This window comes from Myotis myotis, unplaced genomic scaffold (assembly GCF_014108235.1).
Source record: "Myotis myotis isolate mMyoMyo1 unplaced genomic scaffold, mMyoMyo1.p scaffold_m19_p_3, whole genome shotgun sequence".
Classification (NCBI taxonomy): Eukaryota; Metazoa; Chordata; class Mammalia; order Chiroptera; family Vespertilionidae; genus Myotis; species Myotis myotis.
In genome coordinates, this window is record NW_023416335.1 from 17288247 (window position 1) to 17307586 (window position 19340).

The 19340-nt window shown below is 36.6% G+C and overlaps 1 protein-coding gene across 12 annotated transcripts in view; it reads left to right on the plus strand.

The window, feature by feature from the left end:
- Window positions 1-19340, plus strand: part of NRG1 (neuregulin 1) — a 998992-nt gene that overhangs the window by 958181 nt on the left and 21471 nt on the right. For 7 of the 12 annotated variants that reach the window (XM_036302056.1, XM_036302064.1, XM_036302065.1 and 4 more), the window contains 2 exons: window positions 431-560; window positions 12828-12886. In XM_036302056.1, the coding sequence (XP_036157949.1) occupies window positions 431-560; window positions 12828-12886 (189 nt within the window). Of the gene's footprint in view, window positions 1-430; window positions 561-12173; window positions 12242-12827; window positions 12887-12944; window positions 13319-19340 lie in introns of those variants that run through there. The other 5 variants (XM_036302062.1, XM_036302059.1, XM_036302066.1 and 2 more) reach the window with 4 other exon arrangements.

The window sequence follows — 19340 nt, forward strand, 5'->3', positions numbered from 1 at the left end:
GTACTAGAGGCCCAGTGCACAAATTCATGTACAGGTGGGCTCCCTCGGCTATCGGGCCAATTGGGCTGTCTCGTCCAGTCTCGGGGGAGGGACTGCAGGAGGTTGGCTGGCCGCGGGAGGTTGGCTGTGGGAGTGCACTGACCACCAGGGGGCAGCTCCTGCATTGAGCATCTTCCCCCTGGCGGTCAGTGCATGTCATAGCAACCAGTCGACCTATTGTAATGGTTACTTAGGCTTTTATATATATAGATCTGTTTAATTACACCCAGAAATTATTTAACTTCTTTGCTGTTGTTTATTAAGCCTGAAAGTTTAGTGGAGTCTGTTGCACCTTCTTTGACCTCTTCCTCTTAAGAAATTTAAGATTAAAGGATGCCTAGAAAGGGGGAAGAGAGCTCTAAACCTTTCCCCTTCTTTATCTTCCATCCAGCTACATCTACATCTACCACCGGAACAAGCCATCTTGTAAAATGTGCAGAGAAGGAGAAAACTTTCTGTGTGAATGGAGGCGAGTGCTTCATGGTGAAAGACCTTTCAAACCCCTCAAGATACTTGTGCAAGTAAGGAAAGAAATCCTCTCTGTGGCTTATGTCCATAACTGCTTCTTTCAGATGACTCTGTGTTTCATGATGTACTGTTGCTTCTTTTTCCAATTTCATTGCATCCTGTTGAATAATGCTTTTTATTTGTTTTTAAAAGTTCACACCATTTGTCATCTCTGTTATATTCAGAATTGTGCTGTTTTATTTTTGCAATTGTTTTTCCTTTTTGCCTTCATGTTTATAAAGTTGCTTTCTTTATGGTTTTTATCATTGTTACCTAGAAGAGATGTGCAAATATCATAGAGGCCTCTAACTATTGGTACCTACTTCTCCATCCAATGTGTGAATTAAACTGAAAGATAATGTTGTTTTTTACCCCAGTGATCACCAGCAAAACGAATAGGATAACTAAAAGATACAGAAGTACAGAAGATTTTTTACAAACACAGCTCTTATAGTAACTTGATAGTAACTTACTGTTTCATAACTATTTTTTTAAGTGGAATTTAGATTGATCTCACTAATTATAAAAAAAACTGCATGCGTTTGGAAATGGATTTAGTGTTGTAGCAGCATTGTGTAAAGAGGGCAGAATGTTATTTTATGCACTGCAGTTCTTCATAGATATGTTTGTAATAGCACTCTGCCCTATCACCTGAAGGAGTTTGATGCACCATTCAGAAGTCACAGTTATTCCCTCTCAATAGGCAGACTAAAACAATAAGGTTATCAGTACATTAAATATTTAAACCTTGTAGGTGATATTAACAGGTCTCATTAAAAAGCATGTGTTTATTGTTCCATGCACTTAGGTTAAACTCTTGATATTTAGGCCACAAGTTGTACAGGGAAGTTTACTCTTGCACTGAAATGATGAACAATAGTGAAGTCCTATGTTATAAAGTAGCACTGCTTGTCCTACATGAGAAAAAAAACATGCCATCATAAACATGACTTCTGCTCCAGAATATTAGCTTGTGACTTAAGTGTTGACAAAGAAGAGCGAGTTTGTTAAAGAGCTAATAGAATAATTAGCAAAATGGCAAAAAAAAAAAAAAAGCGCACATGAAATTATTAAGGCCAATCTCAAACATCATGTAAGTAGTATACAAATATTTATGTGCCAGTTCTAAAAAAACCTTCATTGTTTCTAAGTAATAAAGTACATCTCAAAAGACACATGCTTTACAATCATAACACCGGACAAAAATGTCACTTTGTAAGAGATGTTTCACTGTTCCCTGTGCTGTTCTAGACGTGGGCTGTCTGCAGTGTCTCATGTAACCTCATGAACAGGTACTTCCCAGAACTGCTTTTTTCCCCTCAAAATCTTTTCTTTTAAGAGTAGAAGCAGTACTAGGAGAAGATAAGTTGTGTTGGTTGTATAGCTGATTTTATCCTTCAGACAAGTTATAAAAGTCAAAATCATCTGTTGGAGTGAATAAAAGAGTAGGAATCACCTCAATTGTTAAACATCTCTTTGATAGAGATAGGTAATGATTATAAGCCAAAATAAAGTTAAATAGTCTTTTCAAAAATTGAAAGCAAGATAAAAATGAAAGAATGTATAGAAAAATATATTTCAGGTTTGAATTATTTCACATGACTATCAGTGTTTATTATTTTAAAATTAATCTTAGAGTTTTACTTTTTCATCAGTATATTCAAATCTGTATACCTAGAGCAAAGAATTAAAATGGTTCAGTTTTAGTCTTTGGTTCTGACGACTTGGTGTAAATACAACACAAGCATGGCACTCTTGGACTTATCACAGTGAGTCAGGAGGCATAAATTTTACAGTTTTCTTTAAGGTTTTCTCAGATCAAAATAAAAAATACCAGAAACTGAGAATTATAATCTATAAAATATGAGTTCTATTTATTATATGGGGACATCTTGTTATTCTGTACTAATCTCAGACATACAATCCAATCATATTTTAATAAATCTCCTTGAAAAACATTTAAATTATAGTTTCTTAAGTTCTCCTTTTTAAACAAAGTGCTCATATTATCTATGTCTCATATTTTTACTTCTTTAGAAAAACATCTGAGACCACTATATTTTAATTATAATAAAGAAACATGATCATTTTTCATCAGAGCCTTTGCAAAGATTTACAAGCTGAGTGAGTACATGTGATCGTTTCCAAATACCTCTAAGGAACCAGTGCAGCTATTTTCCACATATTAATTTCAGCGATTCTGCAGCCCTCCCACGTGCTATACAAAACATGCAATCACAGAAGTGTGGTTCGTTTGTTCCACTTTGGTATTGTGCCAACAACTGCAATTTTTTTTTTTCACCTATAGTTTTTCACCTATAAATTTTAAGCCCAATCCAGAAAAAAAAAAAAATCCAGAAACAAATGCTTGTTATTTCTCTAGTAATTATTAAAGCAGCAAACTGTGACTGAACACCCTGTATTCCTCAAATTCATTGTCTAGTGGGTTATGTTATTTGCTAGTTCTCAGCAAATTGGCTTCATAATTTGATTTTGATTTTTTGTAATTAGAAGGTCTCAGAAAAGTGTTAAAGCTTATTACTGGATCTTGTTGGGATGAAACTTTTTGATGCTTATGATTTTGATAAGCACCCCCCTTCTTTGGACCATGTGTTTGCTGATGCATCAAAGCAAGACAGTGCCTTAAGTGAGGTATTGGGATATAGTTAACACCCAAAATATTTCAGGCCTTTTTTTTAAGTCAAAGTGTGTCTTTAAAAATTTATAGCATTAAAAATAATCACAACTCAGAATTGAAAACCAGGACACATAAGATACCATGTCTGAGGATAATATGTTGTAAACTAGACCACTTGGCTAGAAGCAGAAAACATGGAAATGTTGCTTTGGCTCATCACAATCTTGAACGTGAAGCCAGTTCATAGTTTCCATATGGACCATCTGTCTATAGCAAAACATTGCTGAAGCATGAGCTACGTCATTGAAAATCAGCTTTACTCCTGCCTGAAGCCATGACTCAGAAGCACCACAGGCAGGAGCGTTTCCAAATGGTCTCTCTGGTCACCTAATCCACGGTTGTCTTCTTGGGCGTTAAAGCTGAAGACTTTACAGCAAATCCCTTTTGTCTCTCCAGTTAGCACAGGGTGTCCCCAATGGATTCCCCATAAAACAGTTAAACACTTCTCTGAGGGGAGGTTTGCTGGTTACTTGGCTTTGCCCCTGGGGACTGTGGAAATTTAAGTGGTCATTTTCATCTTTTATATTTCTCTTCCCTCTCTAGTAATTTAAAATTTATCCCGAGGAAAAAATAGTGACTATTATATGAAGATGAGAAAAGAAATGTTTCATCTTTTACCCTCTGATGCCCTATGTAGGCATATGGTTCAAAGAAATAAGACAGTTGACCATGACATTGCCCAATTTTTCTCCAACTACCCCCCCTCCCCCACCACCTCATTCTTGTATGTCTGTTTTTCCAAACAGTTTTAGTAGAGAACTATTTTGGAATATGCTGATGTGATTTTTTTTTTTTAATCTAGAAATGATTTCATACCAGACCACATTTATAAACCCATTATGTTGTCCCATGGACAGATGCGGCTTCCCCATGAGGGGACTAGAGTTTTTACTACCAATTTTGGTAAACAGTCGTGAGCCCTTTCACTTCAAGTCCCTGGACAGTATCTTAATTCATAACATAGAGCTAATATGTTCTCCAAATTTCTTCCCAGGAAGTTAGTGAAATTAAATGAATTCATTTCTGCTAAAGTACTTCTAACTCTGGCAAAAGCACGATTTTTTTCCCTTATAATAAAAAGTACATGGTAGTATTACATTCTCACTGTAGACATTGGAAAAATATAAACACCTGCCTTAACAGACTGTATTATCATATTTAATCCCCAATTCCTCATCTTACTTAACACTAGCAGCTTTTATTTGGTTCGGCAGGGCCACCAGCTAGCTTTATGGCTTTGCATTGGACAGATCCTGCAAAGCTCTGTTCATTATATTTCTTTTATGCAAAAAAACCCCAAAAAACAACAAGCCTTGGGAAGATGGGAGGTGCCTTCAAACATGCATGAGCTTATGATGTTTTATAGTTAGTTTTTATGAAACTATGTAGTATATATAATGGCCTATGTTGTATCATTATAGGAGACAATTATGAAAAATATATAAATGTAGATTTTAGGTCACAACAAATGTTAAATTACACTCAATGAATGAAATATTAATTAACATCTGTTTATAGGACAGCTACATCTATGCATGGTCTCTTTCCCGGAGGACTTAGTCTGTTTAGGAAAATTAAGTAGCTGACATAGTGAATCAATTAGAGTGAATACATCACAAGTGGCACTGTGCTGATTATTATGGTAAAGAGAATTTAAAGAAGGAAAAGAAACGATTGGAATAAGGTGGAGAAGACTTTGTAAACATGGCCCGTACTTATGGAGTCTTTTTTCTATAGCAGACAGGCACCGAGGTTACAGTAATGGTTTCTGTGAGACCCGGTGGCATGCGCATCTAATCCAGCAGCTCCATTCTGAGAAGTAAAACAAAACACTGAGTTAGACATTGAGCCAGTTTCTGAGCCCCAGAGCCCAGGCGGAGGATTTTGGACACTGAGAGCTTATAGGGAGTCATAGCATGTTCTGGAGCAGGACAGGGACACCATAAACACAGCAGATGTTTAGAGAAGATTTCCGCACAGGCTAGAGAAAGTCGAGGACGAGGTCAAATGGGGAGAGAAAGTAAAAAACACTAGCTAAGGTTAAAGTTTCATAAAATCCTGGCATCATATTGATTAAAAGTATAATACGTATTAGCAGCTAGATTAGCATAATGAAAGGGACATGGTGATTCAAATTCATAGTTGTGTCCTGCAGCCCAGTCATCTTGGCAGTAGAAAGAGAAATGTGGACTAGACACAAGGGATATATATTGAGTTAGAACTTGTCCTTAAGAGCAGACTGCTAATTGTGCTCGAACTCCAGCCCTGGAAGAGTTCGTTCTTTAGAATGAGTGTGACACTTACCTATGGCCCTTCTGTTTTTAAATGCTATGACAGTTAACAGATACAGAAGCATTTGCCAGAGAGAGTAGGTGGACTTTTGTGTCTTAGGTCAAGATCATCAGCTCTTCAGAGGACCATGTCTTCCATTTCTCCTGGGTGCCTCATGTATCTAAAATCCTGCCGTGTGCTTCTAGGGATATATTAACCCATTTCGACTTTCACTCCCTAATTGATTGGAGGAAATCCCTTTGTTTTCATAGGAACCAATTTAGGTGCAGGTTTGTCTAAAATCAGGTGCACTGACTAAGTCGTCTCAATAGCTTTGCTTTCTTTGTTCTAAAACCAGCCAGGGAGCCATGTGTAGCTACCGAGCTCCTTCTCTGAAGAGGGCTCTGTGCTGGTGCCTAATATGAAGTCATGAACAAAACCATGTTGGTCTCTGCTTCCATAGGCTATTGCAAGTAATAAATGCATTTCAAGTAATTAATTTCATTGTAGTTATAGGGGTGTCAAGGGCTGTGAAATATATGTAGGGAACTAAGGGAATGTATAATGAGGGACCTCAACTAGTCAGAAGCAGAGACCGAAAAAAAAAAAGGGTCTGCAGCCCTCACTTTGAGAAGCATATAGTCTATTTAAAAATACAGTGCACAGTTTTTTTAAATGTATTTTGAATGATATAAGTAAAATGTGAATATTTAGGTGTTTCTTCAAACAAATGCAGCTGGTGGAGTAGATAAAATGGCAAAGCCCTGAATTTACAAAGTTCTGTTTGATGAGACAGGAAAAGGCATTCTCTGGAGAGGAAGACCCAACCACACATTAGCAGTCAATATGTCATGGTGTCAAGCGCGATGTGGAGATGTATGGGATGTGGATTGATCCCATATCCCATTGAATTGTTTGACCCCAAACTTACAGATACATCATGTAGAATAAACAGTGGCAGGGCTTTGGTGTACAGATGAGCATTTCAGCACAAGCTGTGCAAACAGAGCTTTGGGAAGGGCACCACAAGGTTCAAGCAAGGATGGGTTCATCCATAAACACTGCCATCCTCATTATTGGGATTCTGTGTCTTAGACACTGAAAGACAACATTGGAGGGCCAGGGCAACTTGGATTTTTCCCCTCAGTATTTGCCCATGAGTCCAGTGTGGCCACCAAGTGTATCCTTTTATCTCATGAATTGAGAGTCTCCAGATCATCATAAAAAAGAAAAGGGATGATATGTATTAGCTGGACGGAGATAGGGAGGTATATGGTTGGCTATAAAGGAAATGCTATTGGAACATTTTACATTTGATTTTTTAAAATGATGTTGAAGAAGACATTCCCTCGAGAAAATAAATGTCTTTTGCAGATGATGTCATAAAAAAAACACTGAAACACAAATTAGAAAAGCATATACAAACTTCTAGGAATTTCCCTTAAAGGCAGATAACAGAATGAGGGTCATCTTGGAAAAATGCAGACTAATAGTAACAGTACATTTGGGAAAGAATAATCTACAACACAGATTCTCAGCCAGTGAGTGGGTGAGGTCCAGCCAGAACGCTGAACAGGCAAAGGGGTGATAAAAGTCTGTGTTTGCAATATAATCCTGTAGACAAACACCAGCACTCTTTGAGCTAGTGTTCACACTACCAACTCCAGTTTGTTCAGAGTGAGAGCAAAGGTCTGAATATCTAACACTTAACCCCGCTGATACTCCTCAATGTCTAGTTGTTGGTATTTCTATTACTTGGTATTTATAAATATAGACACCAAAGAAAGCATTTCAGATGTTTCACAATATGAAGGTAATAACCAAACTAGTACTGAGGTAAAGCAAAAAAAACAAAAAGGACACTTCCTTTTTAGACAAGGTATTTAAAATTGTCCAAATATGTCATTGTAGTGTGATGACTAAAGAGAAAGGAAATATCAGAAGTGGACCTTGTTTGCCTTCTCCTAACTCATCAAGGGAAGGCCTAATGAAAATTAATGAAAGAAAGGAAGGGAGGAAGGGAAGGAGGGAGGGAGGGAGGAAGGAAGGAAGGAAGGAAGGAAGGAAGGAAGGAAGGAAGGAAGGAAGGAAGGAAGGAAGGAAAAAAGAGAAAGAGTGCTTAAGGATGATTTATAACTTGACCATACATTTATAAAAACCAAAAAACCATTTATAATGGTTTATAAATTTAGCAAACCCTAAATAACCAGAAATTGGGGGTTCTGTAAATATCTTTGAATATATTTAGCATCCCACCAAAAAATGGGAAATAATTTGTTCAATTAGAATATAAAAAATAAAATGAACACTAAATTGATTTTCAAAATACATGACTTTATGGTCAATTATATAGTAAATATCTTAGGATTTTCACAGTATAGTAAGTTTATCATTAGGGCAGTTTTTATTTTACTGATGCTGTGTACAAGTCGTGGTTACTAGATTGTACTACTTTATTGAACCCTAAGTAAACTGGTATTTCAGTAACAGAGTTTAAATTTGAGGCAATAGACTTATCATTAAAGAGTTTTAGAGTCTTTTCAAATTCTCAACACAATGGTAAAGATTTCTGTTTAGGGGAAGGAGTCTGTGAGGAGGGTGCTGGGAGCCCCTATAAAAGAGTTACTTAGGAGTCTACAGAAGAGAATCTGTCGTAAACTAAAAAAATAAAAGAAGTTCAATGTTGACCTGTAGTTGGCAAATCAGTTGACTATATGAAATTCTCTTTGATACAGTTTTTACTGAACACTTCAGTCTGATCCTATAGTAGGTTCAGTTTAACAGATATTTTATGAGAGCCCTTTATGAGCTGGGCACTGTGCTAAACATTAGAGATAAAATTATCAAAATGTGGTCACTGTCCTTACAAAAAGATAATCACAATACAAACAGATAAGGGCAGTCAAAGAGATGGGGACAGGGTCCCATATGAGAGCCTGAGAGGGAATCCATACCCAGGTGTGGAAGTGGGGAGATGGGGAGCTGCAGGTCAGGGTCAGTTGGAAGAAGTGATACTTAATGTTAGACAAACTGTCTGTGAATTTTCGTCTCAATAAGAACAAATATAAATGTGGGGGAAAGGACACATATGTAATAACTTAATCAATAAAAAATTTTAAAAAAGAACAAATATAGAAAAAAGATCACATCACATTATGAGAAAATACCAAAGTAAAACAAACAAACAAAAATATGTCTTTCCATCTTCTAATCTAATCAATGGAACAAATGATATATGTATTTTTGAAGCTACAGTAGAGGGTTGATTGTTATTCAACCAGGTTCTTCTAAGAAATAAAATTCTTGGATTTGCTCAAACTCATTCCAAAGCATATTGTTCAAAATCGATTAAATTTAAGGTATTCTTACCTCCCAGGAAAGTGATAGATTGGATGCTTAGCATATAATGCTAATATAGCAATAAGTTAGAAGTTCTTTTAGAAGTAATTCCATAGACTTGATTCAGGGTGTATAGAGCAGATGAGTTTTCATTTTTGCACATACTTTTTCTACACAATCAATGCAGTCTGCAGTCTGCTTATGCGGAAAATCAGTTTCCACTTCCGTCCATTTGATTTGGCAACAGCTCTTGGTATCCACAAAAACTACACGATGACTGTTGTTGCTGAACGCCTGAATTGCTTGGGAATAGGTTTTGAGATTTGTCTTACCTCCATGGTTGTCTTAAAAATTTATTCTATCAAAATGGATTTTTTAGAAGTCCTTGAGTCCTTCCTGACTGGTAATGCATTCAAAAGAAATGACGTAGGGGTTTTGGCACAGTGATTCCATGTGCTAGGATGAGCTTCCATTCCCAGTACTGTTATGGTAAAAGAAACCTTTGAGAATCGCTTAGTTAAATCCCTTAATCTTATCACTGAGAAAGACTAAGGCCCAATGAAGCCCAGTGGGCTGCTCACATCCAAGATGTGATGGTGCCAGGATGCTGCGAGCCTTAGTCTTCATCTTCCAAGCTCAGGGTCACTGACACCTTACGCTTTAATGTACATGCAAATCTCCCGGGGATCTTGATAAAATACAAACTCTTATCCAGTAGTTCTGGACTAGGGCCTGGGATTCTGCATTTCCACTAACAAGAACCAGAAGATGCTGGTGCTCTTGGTCCATGGAGCACACTCTGAAAAATAATAAGGCTTCACACTAGGAAAATGTATCTGAGTGAAGATCAACATTAGTGAAAGGATAGTTCTAGCTTAGACATAGCTGATAATTCCAAAAAGAATGGGCTTACCTTAAGCTCTAGTGTTACTGTACCAAATATTCTGTATCATCTTATGATAAACCACCATCCCATAATGCTAGTTTCCTGGGAAACATCATTATAGAATTTCATACCATTTATAAAATTGATTGGGTGAGATTTTTTTTATCCCCTTCACCTGGTTGTTCTGTGCCCTCTGATCTCAAAACTGTCATCTAAGATGCATACATGATAATTTTCTAATAAATGTATATTTCTTCTCTTAAGAGACTCATAAGTGCATTCCTGACCTCAAATAGTTATAGTGTTCTCTCTCTCTCTCTCTCTCTCTCTCTCTCTCTCTCTCTCTCTCTCTCTCTCTCTCTCCTCTCCTCTCCTCTCCTCTCCTCTCCTCTTCTCTCCCCTACACAGACACACAAACACACATTATTCACATATCTTATACTGAGTTCTTTGTATGAAAAAAGTGGATTATTGTGTGAACAATATTAGAATTTTAATTTTTTTTTCAAGAAGGCAAACAGGTAAGATGAAATAATCATTGTAGAATACATTTAGTTCTGAAATTACCTCCTTAATTACAGGGTATGTCTATATGGATTTATAGTCCTGGTTCAGAAACAAATACACAAAAACCCCAAATACTTTCAAAATTTATGTCAAATACATTATATGGAAAGTAGGTTTCCATGCATTTTTCTTGTATATATATGAAGACATTCTTACTGAAGCATGTAGAGTGATGTCTTTATGAGAAGTAACCCAGCCTCAAAGGTTATAGTTTTTATTTCTTTATTTCTCTGAGTAGGTCTTCCTCTATTTACTGAAGCAAAAATATTCTAACCAAAAATAACCAACTAATTTATATAAAATTGACTTTGAAGAGCTCAAAAGGGCCATATCAATCAATACAAGGTGTTTGTTGTTAAGCTCATTTATATTATTGTTAATGATCATTTATACTTTAAGTTTACACGGGTTCACGTGAGGCTGAAAATTTGGAACTGCCAGTATTTTATCTTTCATGCCATTCTTCATAAAGTAGGAGAATCAGATGTGCCAAATCACGTGATAACATTTTTTGGCATTTAATTTGGCTTTAAGGGGAATTTTTTTAAATCATCCCTGTATTAGTAAAAATAAATAGTTTTGTTCACTTCTCTTTGATGCCAAAAGATAGTGTTTACTCTTATTTGCTCTGGGGAAGAAAGGGTTGTGTGTAAATCATGAGGTATGTGCTGTCAGAACTCAATTACATTAGGTGCTTTGCATGATGTTCATGGTTTATATAAGCTATTAGTAATAATCATGGCCTTGGGTGTTGAGCATCTGTAAGTATATTTGCTTCTTAGAATCTTTCGATGGCCCTAGTAACACTAGAGCTTAAGGTATGCCCATTCTTATTAGAGCATGATAGTGGGTAAAATGAATTCAATCTGAAATGCTTTTGTCACTGGAATAACAACACAAAAAGAGTAGTTGTAAAGGACTTCCATATTTAGGGACAATAGCTCCACTACAAGAACAATAGTATATCAATTCTAGAATTTTGATAAGTGAATATATGTGAGTGAATAAAATTTAAATTTTATACAATTTCCAAATAGTTTTACCTCAAAAGCAAAATGACATCAAGTACTACTGTAGAAGTTTTAATGTTTAAGTGTTAACAATGTATTTGTATTTAGAATAGTTGAATGAAATGAAATTTGTTCTAATAAAAATGGGCCTCTTTCACTTTCAACATTAAAAATGAGACCTAATATGTAATATATATTTTTAATACAGGGAATGTAGTTTCTCTTGTCAGTAATCATTAGGGTGCGAAAGTGCTTGACTTTGAGTGCAATTTGATGACTTAACTTATAAAAATACCTATGAAATAAGTGCAAAATTGAATGTTTATAAAAGTAAAAGCTCAGAATGATTTAAATAATTGAAGGTTATGGGCTCTCATGTAAGCTCTCACCAAAACCAGTGTTTTGTCTTGTTTTTAAGTTATTTTCAATGACAGCTGGCAATGCAATATTATATTAGTTTTAGGTGTAAAAATAGTGATTAGATATTTATATTCCTTACAAAATGGTCACTCTTATTAACATAAGAAAAGTCAAGGATCAGTGACAACTAAGGAGATGCCAAAGGGAAAATGAATTAGCTGCCCAGGTCTTGCCAGCCCCATCCAATTTTTCAACCTCACTCTAGTTAAATTTCAGTTAACTTATGAAGACTGAAGCATTTCAATAACAACAAAAATATATACCCACAGTTTTCATGGGACATGGTTTTCTAAATGTTTTTTGTCTTTTCTTTTCTTTATGTTGTTCAGTCACCAGGTCATTTGTAGGAATCTCCATATTCCGTAGGAGGAAAATTGCCAGTCTGAAAGTTCAATGTCCTTAGCGTTCTATTGCTTATCACATTTTTGCCCTCTAGGTGCCAACCTGGATTCACTGGAGCAAGATGTACTGAGAATGTGCCCATGAAAGTCCAAAACCAAGAAAGTATGTTAAAATAATCTGAAATTTGCTTTTTCCCCCAAAACTACAGCAACAAGCACTACCACTTGGTGTTTTTACAGCTCAGTTGTAACGGATTCCTTTTGTTCGAATTATGGTTTCACCACTCGGGGCATAAGTCATTGAATCTGACCTTGTTCAGCTGTCTCACAACATGGGCCCAAAAGGTCATCAATTTAAAAGAAAGACCCACCAGGGTGTCCAGTGATGCTGGCAACCATGGCGGGCAGGCCAACCAAAAAAGCGCCCTTCCAAATGTTGAGTGAAGTTATCAAATGGCAAACCGAGATGATGTTTTAATTTTAAGTGGCTCCCTTTGAAAGAAAGCAGTCACTTAAAATGCTGGGATCTTCCTGTCATACAAACACGAGGACTGCATTTGGTCCAGATTTCTAACCCTTTGGGGGAAACGCCAGAGTCTGAAAACCATGATTAGGACAAAGACTCCGTTTCTGAGGGTGAACTCACCAAGTTCGGTCAAATGACACTGAAGGAGCTTCTTTCTAGCATATATTCACCTCTTCTCTTTTTCTCTGTTTTTTCTACCATTGTTTTTTGTTTCTTCTCTCAGGTGCCCAAATGAGTTTACTGGTGATCGTTGCCAAAACTACGTAATGGCCAGCTTCTACAGTACGTCCACTCCCTTTCTGTCTCTGCCTGAATAGGAGCATGCTCAGTCGGTGCTGCTTTCTTGTTGCTGCATCTCCCCTCAGATTTCACCTAGAGCTAGATGCATTTGACCAGGTCTAACATTGACTGCCTCTGCCTGTCGCATGAGACCATTAACAAAAGCGATTGTATTACTTCCTCTGTTCATGGCTAGTTGGCTCTGAGAACCTAATAGGTGTGTGAGGCTCCCAGTGTTTCTGAAATTGATATTGAATAATGTGATACAAAATGATAGTCAATATCAAGCAGTACATTTATAATAAAGGCATTGAAAAGTCTCACTTTTATTGATAAAATAAAAGCATTCCACTGAACAGTCCATCTTCTTTATAAAATGACAACATCCTGAGAAAGATGTTGCTAAGTTGTAACCAGTATGCACTTGAAATGATGGTAAGTTAAATTTGGTTTCAGAATGTATTTATAACGAATAAACGTAATAAAAAGAGTTCAGATGTTTTTCTTCATTAACCAGCAGTTTGCATTTAGGTATAAAAAAAGCACTGAGTAGGAAAATTAGTAACAAACAAACATTTCACAGCAAATGAGAGAGCCTGGCTTCTATTTATGTTGCTTAGGAAACAAGTGATTCAGAACTAGTTTAAATAATCATTTGTTTATGTTAGCATATCTTTATTGCTAGTTTCAATGGTAATTTTAAGGGAAAATAGATTTTTTAATATTTATTATTTACTTTGAAATATAACAGTTCACCTCTAGATAATATATTTCTGTTCTTTTTTAAAAATACATTTTTATTGATTTCAGAGAAGAAGGGAGAGGGAGAGATAGAAATATCAATGATGAGAGAGGATCATTGATTGGCTGCCTCCTGCACGTGCCTCACTGAGGATTGAGCCCACAACCTGGGTATGTGCCATGACTAGGAATCAATCTGTGACCTCCTGGTTCATAGGTTGATGCTGAACCACTGAACCACACTGGCTGGGCTAGATAATATTTAATGCAGAACTGAGAAATGTTAGTGAGTTTCTATGGCTCCATGAACATCATTCCTAAACAGTGCAATTCATGTTGCATATTATGGCATGGATAACTGAACTATGTACTTGTCATTCTATTGTGAATTGGGACTATAGCTTTTAATACTGGGGCTTCCAAGGTATTGTATTTAACATGGATTCCATAAAGCTATTCATTTAGATCAAAGGTTGACAATTTTTTTCTGTAAAGGATCAGACAGTAAATACTGACTTAACTCTACCATTGTGGCACAAAAGCAGCCATAGACAATGCATAAAGTGATGAACATGGTTCTGTAGTATTAAAACTTTATTTATAAAAAGCAGGCAGTGGGCTGGATTTGTCCACCTCTGATTTAGAGTATCAGTTGCTCGCCCTGCATATAACACATAGCTCATTGCAATGTAAATTTATGTAACACAAGAAACAGTGATAGGAGCTGGTCATCTGGGGGCTCTAAAAGAGTGGATTTATCCTTATTCAGATGCACGCAGCGAATAAGATTCAGTCCCTCAGGTTAACAGTCCTAGAGTAATAAGTGCCATTGAAAAATAAATTTCCTGTGCATCAGGGGGAGATTAGACCCATAATATTGAATCATTTATTGAGTGAAATGGTATTAATTATATATTTACATGGGCTACATATCAAATATTATTTTTTAGCCATTTTCTGTTGTAAAAAATTGGTAAATTGATATTACTAAATTTTCAAATGCAATCTTCACTTTGTTGACAAATCTTGAAATCATATGCATTTAGTGAACAGAATTTTTCTCTCCATAGCTATAGATTAATTTTTCAAAAGTAGGTAAGATGGAAAGTGAAAATAGAAGGAAAATAAGAGAATTTATATATTAAAGCCATTCCTTTCAGAAATTATGTGTTGGTATTCAAACAATATAGATTTAGCAAGTCCATGTAACTGTATAAATGCAATGAAATTATACTTTATAATTTAACAAAAATTCTGAACACTTGCATTATACTAAAAATTTTGGTGTTACATCGTTTTGTTGTGCACTGAAGGCAATATTGGGCCACTGCATAGAGAAAAGCATTAAAAATGGAGACATTTCTAAAAATAATAATGCCATTGGATCTGACAGTTATAACCAGAGAAAATATTCTCAACTTCTCTTTGAGAGCATTTTCTGTCCTAAGATATTATTTAAAGATCCACACTGTGTATTGAATCAAAATGTGACTCCTTGAACAAACTCTTTCGTGAGCTTTTGGAAGACATCCAGAAAAGCAGCGTTCCCATTTAACCTGATTTAACAAAGATCGATCCTAAGCACATTTATGAACAGAAACTGCAATGACTGTGCATTGGTGCTGCCTCATGCCCAGAAAAGCAAGGCCCTCTGATCAGAAACTGCTTCCCTAACTTGTCTAGCCCAGAGTTAATTTTCTAACCTCTGTGTCGTAAATTCTCAATGTTTATTTCTGCACACTCCCCCGTAGAAGACAGGAAAATAGATGTTTGCTGTTCTAAGAACTTTATGTTCAGTAGCAATGAAGGCTGCACAGAGAATAAAAAACATAGCCACAGTGGTAATGTTTAAAATGTACTTGTTAGTGTTCATAAAGTCTAAAACACAGGACATAAATTTTAAAAGAAATGATATTCCCCAGCTTTAAAGAGAATCATTTTTTTAACTTGCCAAACCACATTTCCAGTGGAAAAATAATGTTCCAAAAGAATGTCCAACTTTTACAATGCTTATTAACACATAAATTACATTATCAGGATTTGATGCAACTTTTCTGGTTAGAATTTCCTATGGGGCCTTTTATTGATTTATCAGAACTGATTTAAATAATAAAAAGAATGGAACAAATGTTTATTTTATATGGCTTTTGTGAAGGCAGCCATGTGCCTTGAAATAAAACATATTTATAGTGCTTCCTAGGAAAATATTGCCAAGGCTAGTCAGCTTCAAATTTAACCTATGGACACAATTCCTACTTCAAAGGATTGTGTTAGTGTGTGTGAGTGTGTGTGTGTGTGTGTGTGTGTGTGTGTGTGTGTGTGTGTACAGGCAATCCATAATCAATTTATAGACTTTATGGAGAGGGGAATAAAACATTGAAGGCTTCAATAGTTAGAGGAAGTATGGGGCAAGTATGTCATATATAAACTAACATTTTATAGGAAGTAATTACAGAATAGCCCAAACTATAGAATACTTTAAAAGAGTGCAGTTTTAGAACTTTTGGCCTATTCTCAGAATGACTAAATTTAGCAGATATCCTTAAAAATAATTTTGAATCATAGGTTACTGCTGCACAAATTACTTATGTTGATTTCTAAATCTTTAAAAGCAAGTTATTCATTCATTTATCAAACATGTATCTTGCTAACAGTAGAATAAAGGCACATCAATCTCCGACAAAATTATCATGAATTCCACCAGAGTGTAGTGAGATTTTGCTGTGTGTGTGTTTGTGAGTGTGCTCTTGTGCACATGGAAACCGGAGTAAGGAGAGAGTCTCCTATTACATTTGTAAAGGTAAGTTGAAAATTAAAAAGTGAGACATGAAATTGGTCCCGTTTAGAATTGACATTGACAGAACTCCTTTAGAAACCTCAGAGGTGCAGAAAGGCAAGACGATACACAAGTCTCTCGGGTTATTTCCATAAGGAGACCCAGGACGTTAAAGAATTAAGTCCCGAATGTCTTCAAATTTTAACAGAAACCATAATTGCATGAACATGTAACTTTGGTCAAAGAAAGTTGTTTCATTGTTCATTTCACTAATGGAATAGAAAATTTAAATTAACCTGCAGGTTAATCAGTTTTCTTCAAACAATTATAAAATCCTTTATAAAGCAAAGGATTAGTGAGTCAATATTTAATAGTTTCTGAAGACTCTCGGATTTAAATTAAATTTTTATATTGCTTACTGCACAGCAGGAAATCACATGTAGAAAAGGAAACTGAATTGTTTACAGTAACCTTTGTGTTTTTGAATTATTAATTTAATTTGAAAATGGAGTGGCTAGGCAGACATTCAATAGGAAGTGTATGATGCATAATGAGCCCAAGCCAACATTAGATTAAATAGAATAGATAGAAAGTAATAACCTCTTTAGGAAATGAAAAGTGTTTGTGTATTATTTTTTTCTTGACTCACAATGAAGAAACGTAGCCACTGATAGTAAAAATAAATTACAGGAGTGTTTGCTCCAGGTCTAGAATGACTGATGCATGTTTCCTCTGCTTGTTTCCTTGTTAGGGCTTATGGCCAGAAGAGATTCCAATTTTAAGTACCAATTTCCCTTTGAATTATTTGAAATTGGAGCTGCCTGATATGAATGACTTCCCATGAAATGAAATTATAGTTAGGCTCACAGACTTACCTATAAATGTAAATGCAGTAATATGTATGCATGGGCATGCTACTAATTTTATTGAAGACTTAACCAAGCTTTCTGTGCACCTAATGCAGATCATTAGCAGTGTTCACGTAGGCATGGAGTAATGATTCTCTGGGAAGAGTTTCTGTAGATATTTCTTGATTTTTTTAACCCTTAAATTGTTACTGACTGGTAGGAGCAAAAGGCAAGAGATAGAGTTTTAGGGAGGAATTTTGAGTCACATCCTCATGAAAATTTCTAAGGAAATTTATTATCACTCCCTCTGAACATGAATTTTCATACCTGGTGTTCCAAAGTTTACATGAAGGGAACAAATTGAAGAGGAAAAAAAAAAGAAAGTCCATTTGTCAAATTGTTGCACAAAGGCAAGAGACATTTGTTTTGATTTGAATACATTTGTTTTGCTGTGAACATCGTGCAGCCAAATCAACCCCATATCCTCTGGTTTTTAATTTATGAAAAATGTAGTTATTTGCCTGAATACCCTGGACCCAGGCAGAGGGACTCCCTATTATATCTAGTGCCTTTCTCTATCATTGTTACTCAATGAATTATTTGATTTTTTTTAAATCTGTGAAACCTCATTTTCTTAAGAGGTGGCGAGTTTTTAAAGTCTAAATTCTTGAGGTATCCCAGGAGCTTTCAGAGTTTTCCTGGCTATGAAATTAGTCAAAAGTAAATCTCCATGCAGTAACTGGCCCAAGGGGAACATCCAGATGAGAATGTTCTCCAAGCTGTTAAACCCTTTGGCCACTGGCCGACCCATTTCACGGCTTCTTTATTCCATAGGGTCACCCTGTGAGGCTTGTGTCAGTATCATAAGCATTTGGTCAATGAGCAATTAACTTGTCCAAAATCACTGAACAGGCAAATGGCAGAGGCAGGACCTGAAACCAGGAAGGCTCCAGCTCTCTTAGCTCCTACCCTTCCCTCTCTGTAGGAGGCGCTTTGTCCGGGCCCAAACCGATGGCTTTGTAAGAGAAGTCCCCCTCTGCCAAACTTAAGAGGTGTTTTTTCATATTGGTGGACCGCCCTGGTGTCTCTTTAATCAGGGATCAAGGGGAGGAATGTAGACTCCTGACTTCTGTTTTCATTCTGGCCCTGCCTCGCCATCACACTATGTGCTCCTAAAGGGCCCCATCTGGTAGAATTTGATTAATCATTTTTGTTTCAAAGATGGGAAGTGTCATTTCTAGAGCTTTTTTCTTCTTTGCCTTATGTTCCCCCTCTACCCATTTAAGCCCATGCAGGTCCTGCCAGGCCTGTAATCCTGGCGCCTCTGCGGGAGCGCAGGCTGGGGGCTCACACCTCTGAGTTCCCTTCCTGGCCTGCCCTTGCGTCCTCTGGATGCCTGTGCCTGTCTCAGAGCTCAGCACTGTGGAGTGATCATCTGATCGGCTCTCTGTTATTTGAGGGAGTAATAAAATTAACTAAAAGCTGCAGGAATTGTATCCTCCCCCTCACCGCCCCCCTTTTTTTTTTTAACAATTTGAAAAAGGCATTAAGTGTTTGCTGTGCCATACAGGAATGACAGGAGGAAGCTGGAAGCAGGTTCTGATGCCCCAGTGCCCTCTCTGGTTTTTGGAGTAGAAATGTTTGTTAATATCACATGAGGGGTGGAGAAAGTAGAAAGTTAGGAGACAAGGAGATAGAGTTGTTTTTTGTAATATATTTTATTGATTTTTCACAGAGAGGAAGGGAGAGGGATAGAGAGTAGAAACATCGATGAGAGAGAAACACCCATCCCCTGGCCGGAATCGAACCTGGGACCTTTCAGTCCACAGGCTGATGCTCTATCCACTGAGCCAAACTGGTTAGGGCTTGAGTTTGTGTTTTATTAGTAATTTTAAAATTCTTACCCAAAGATGATTTTTTTTTTTAAAGAGAGAGAAGGGAGAGGGAGAGAGAGAGAGAAACATGAATTGATTGCCTCAAGTAGGCATCCAACTGGGGATTGAACCCCCTACCTGGATATGTGCCCTTACTGGGAATTGAACCCTCGACCTTTCAGTATACAGGGCAATGCTCCAACCAACTGAGCCACAAT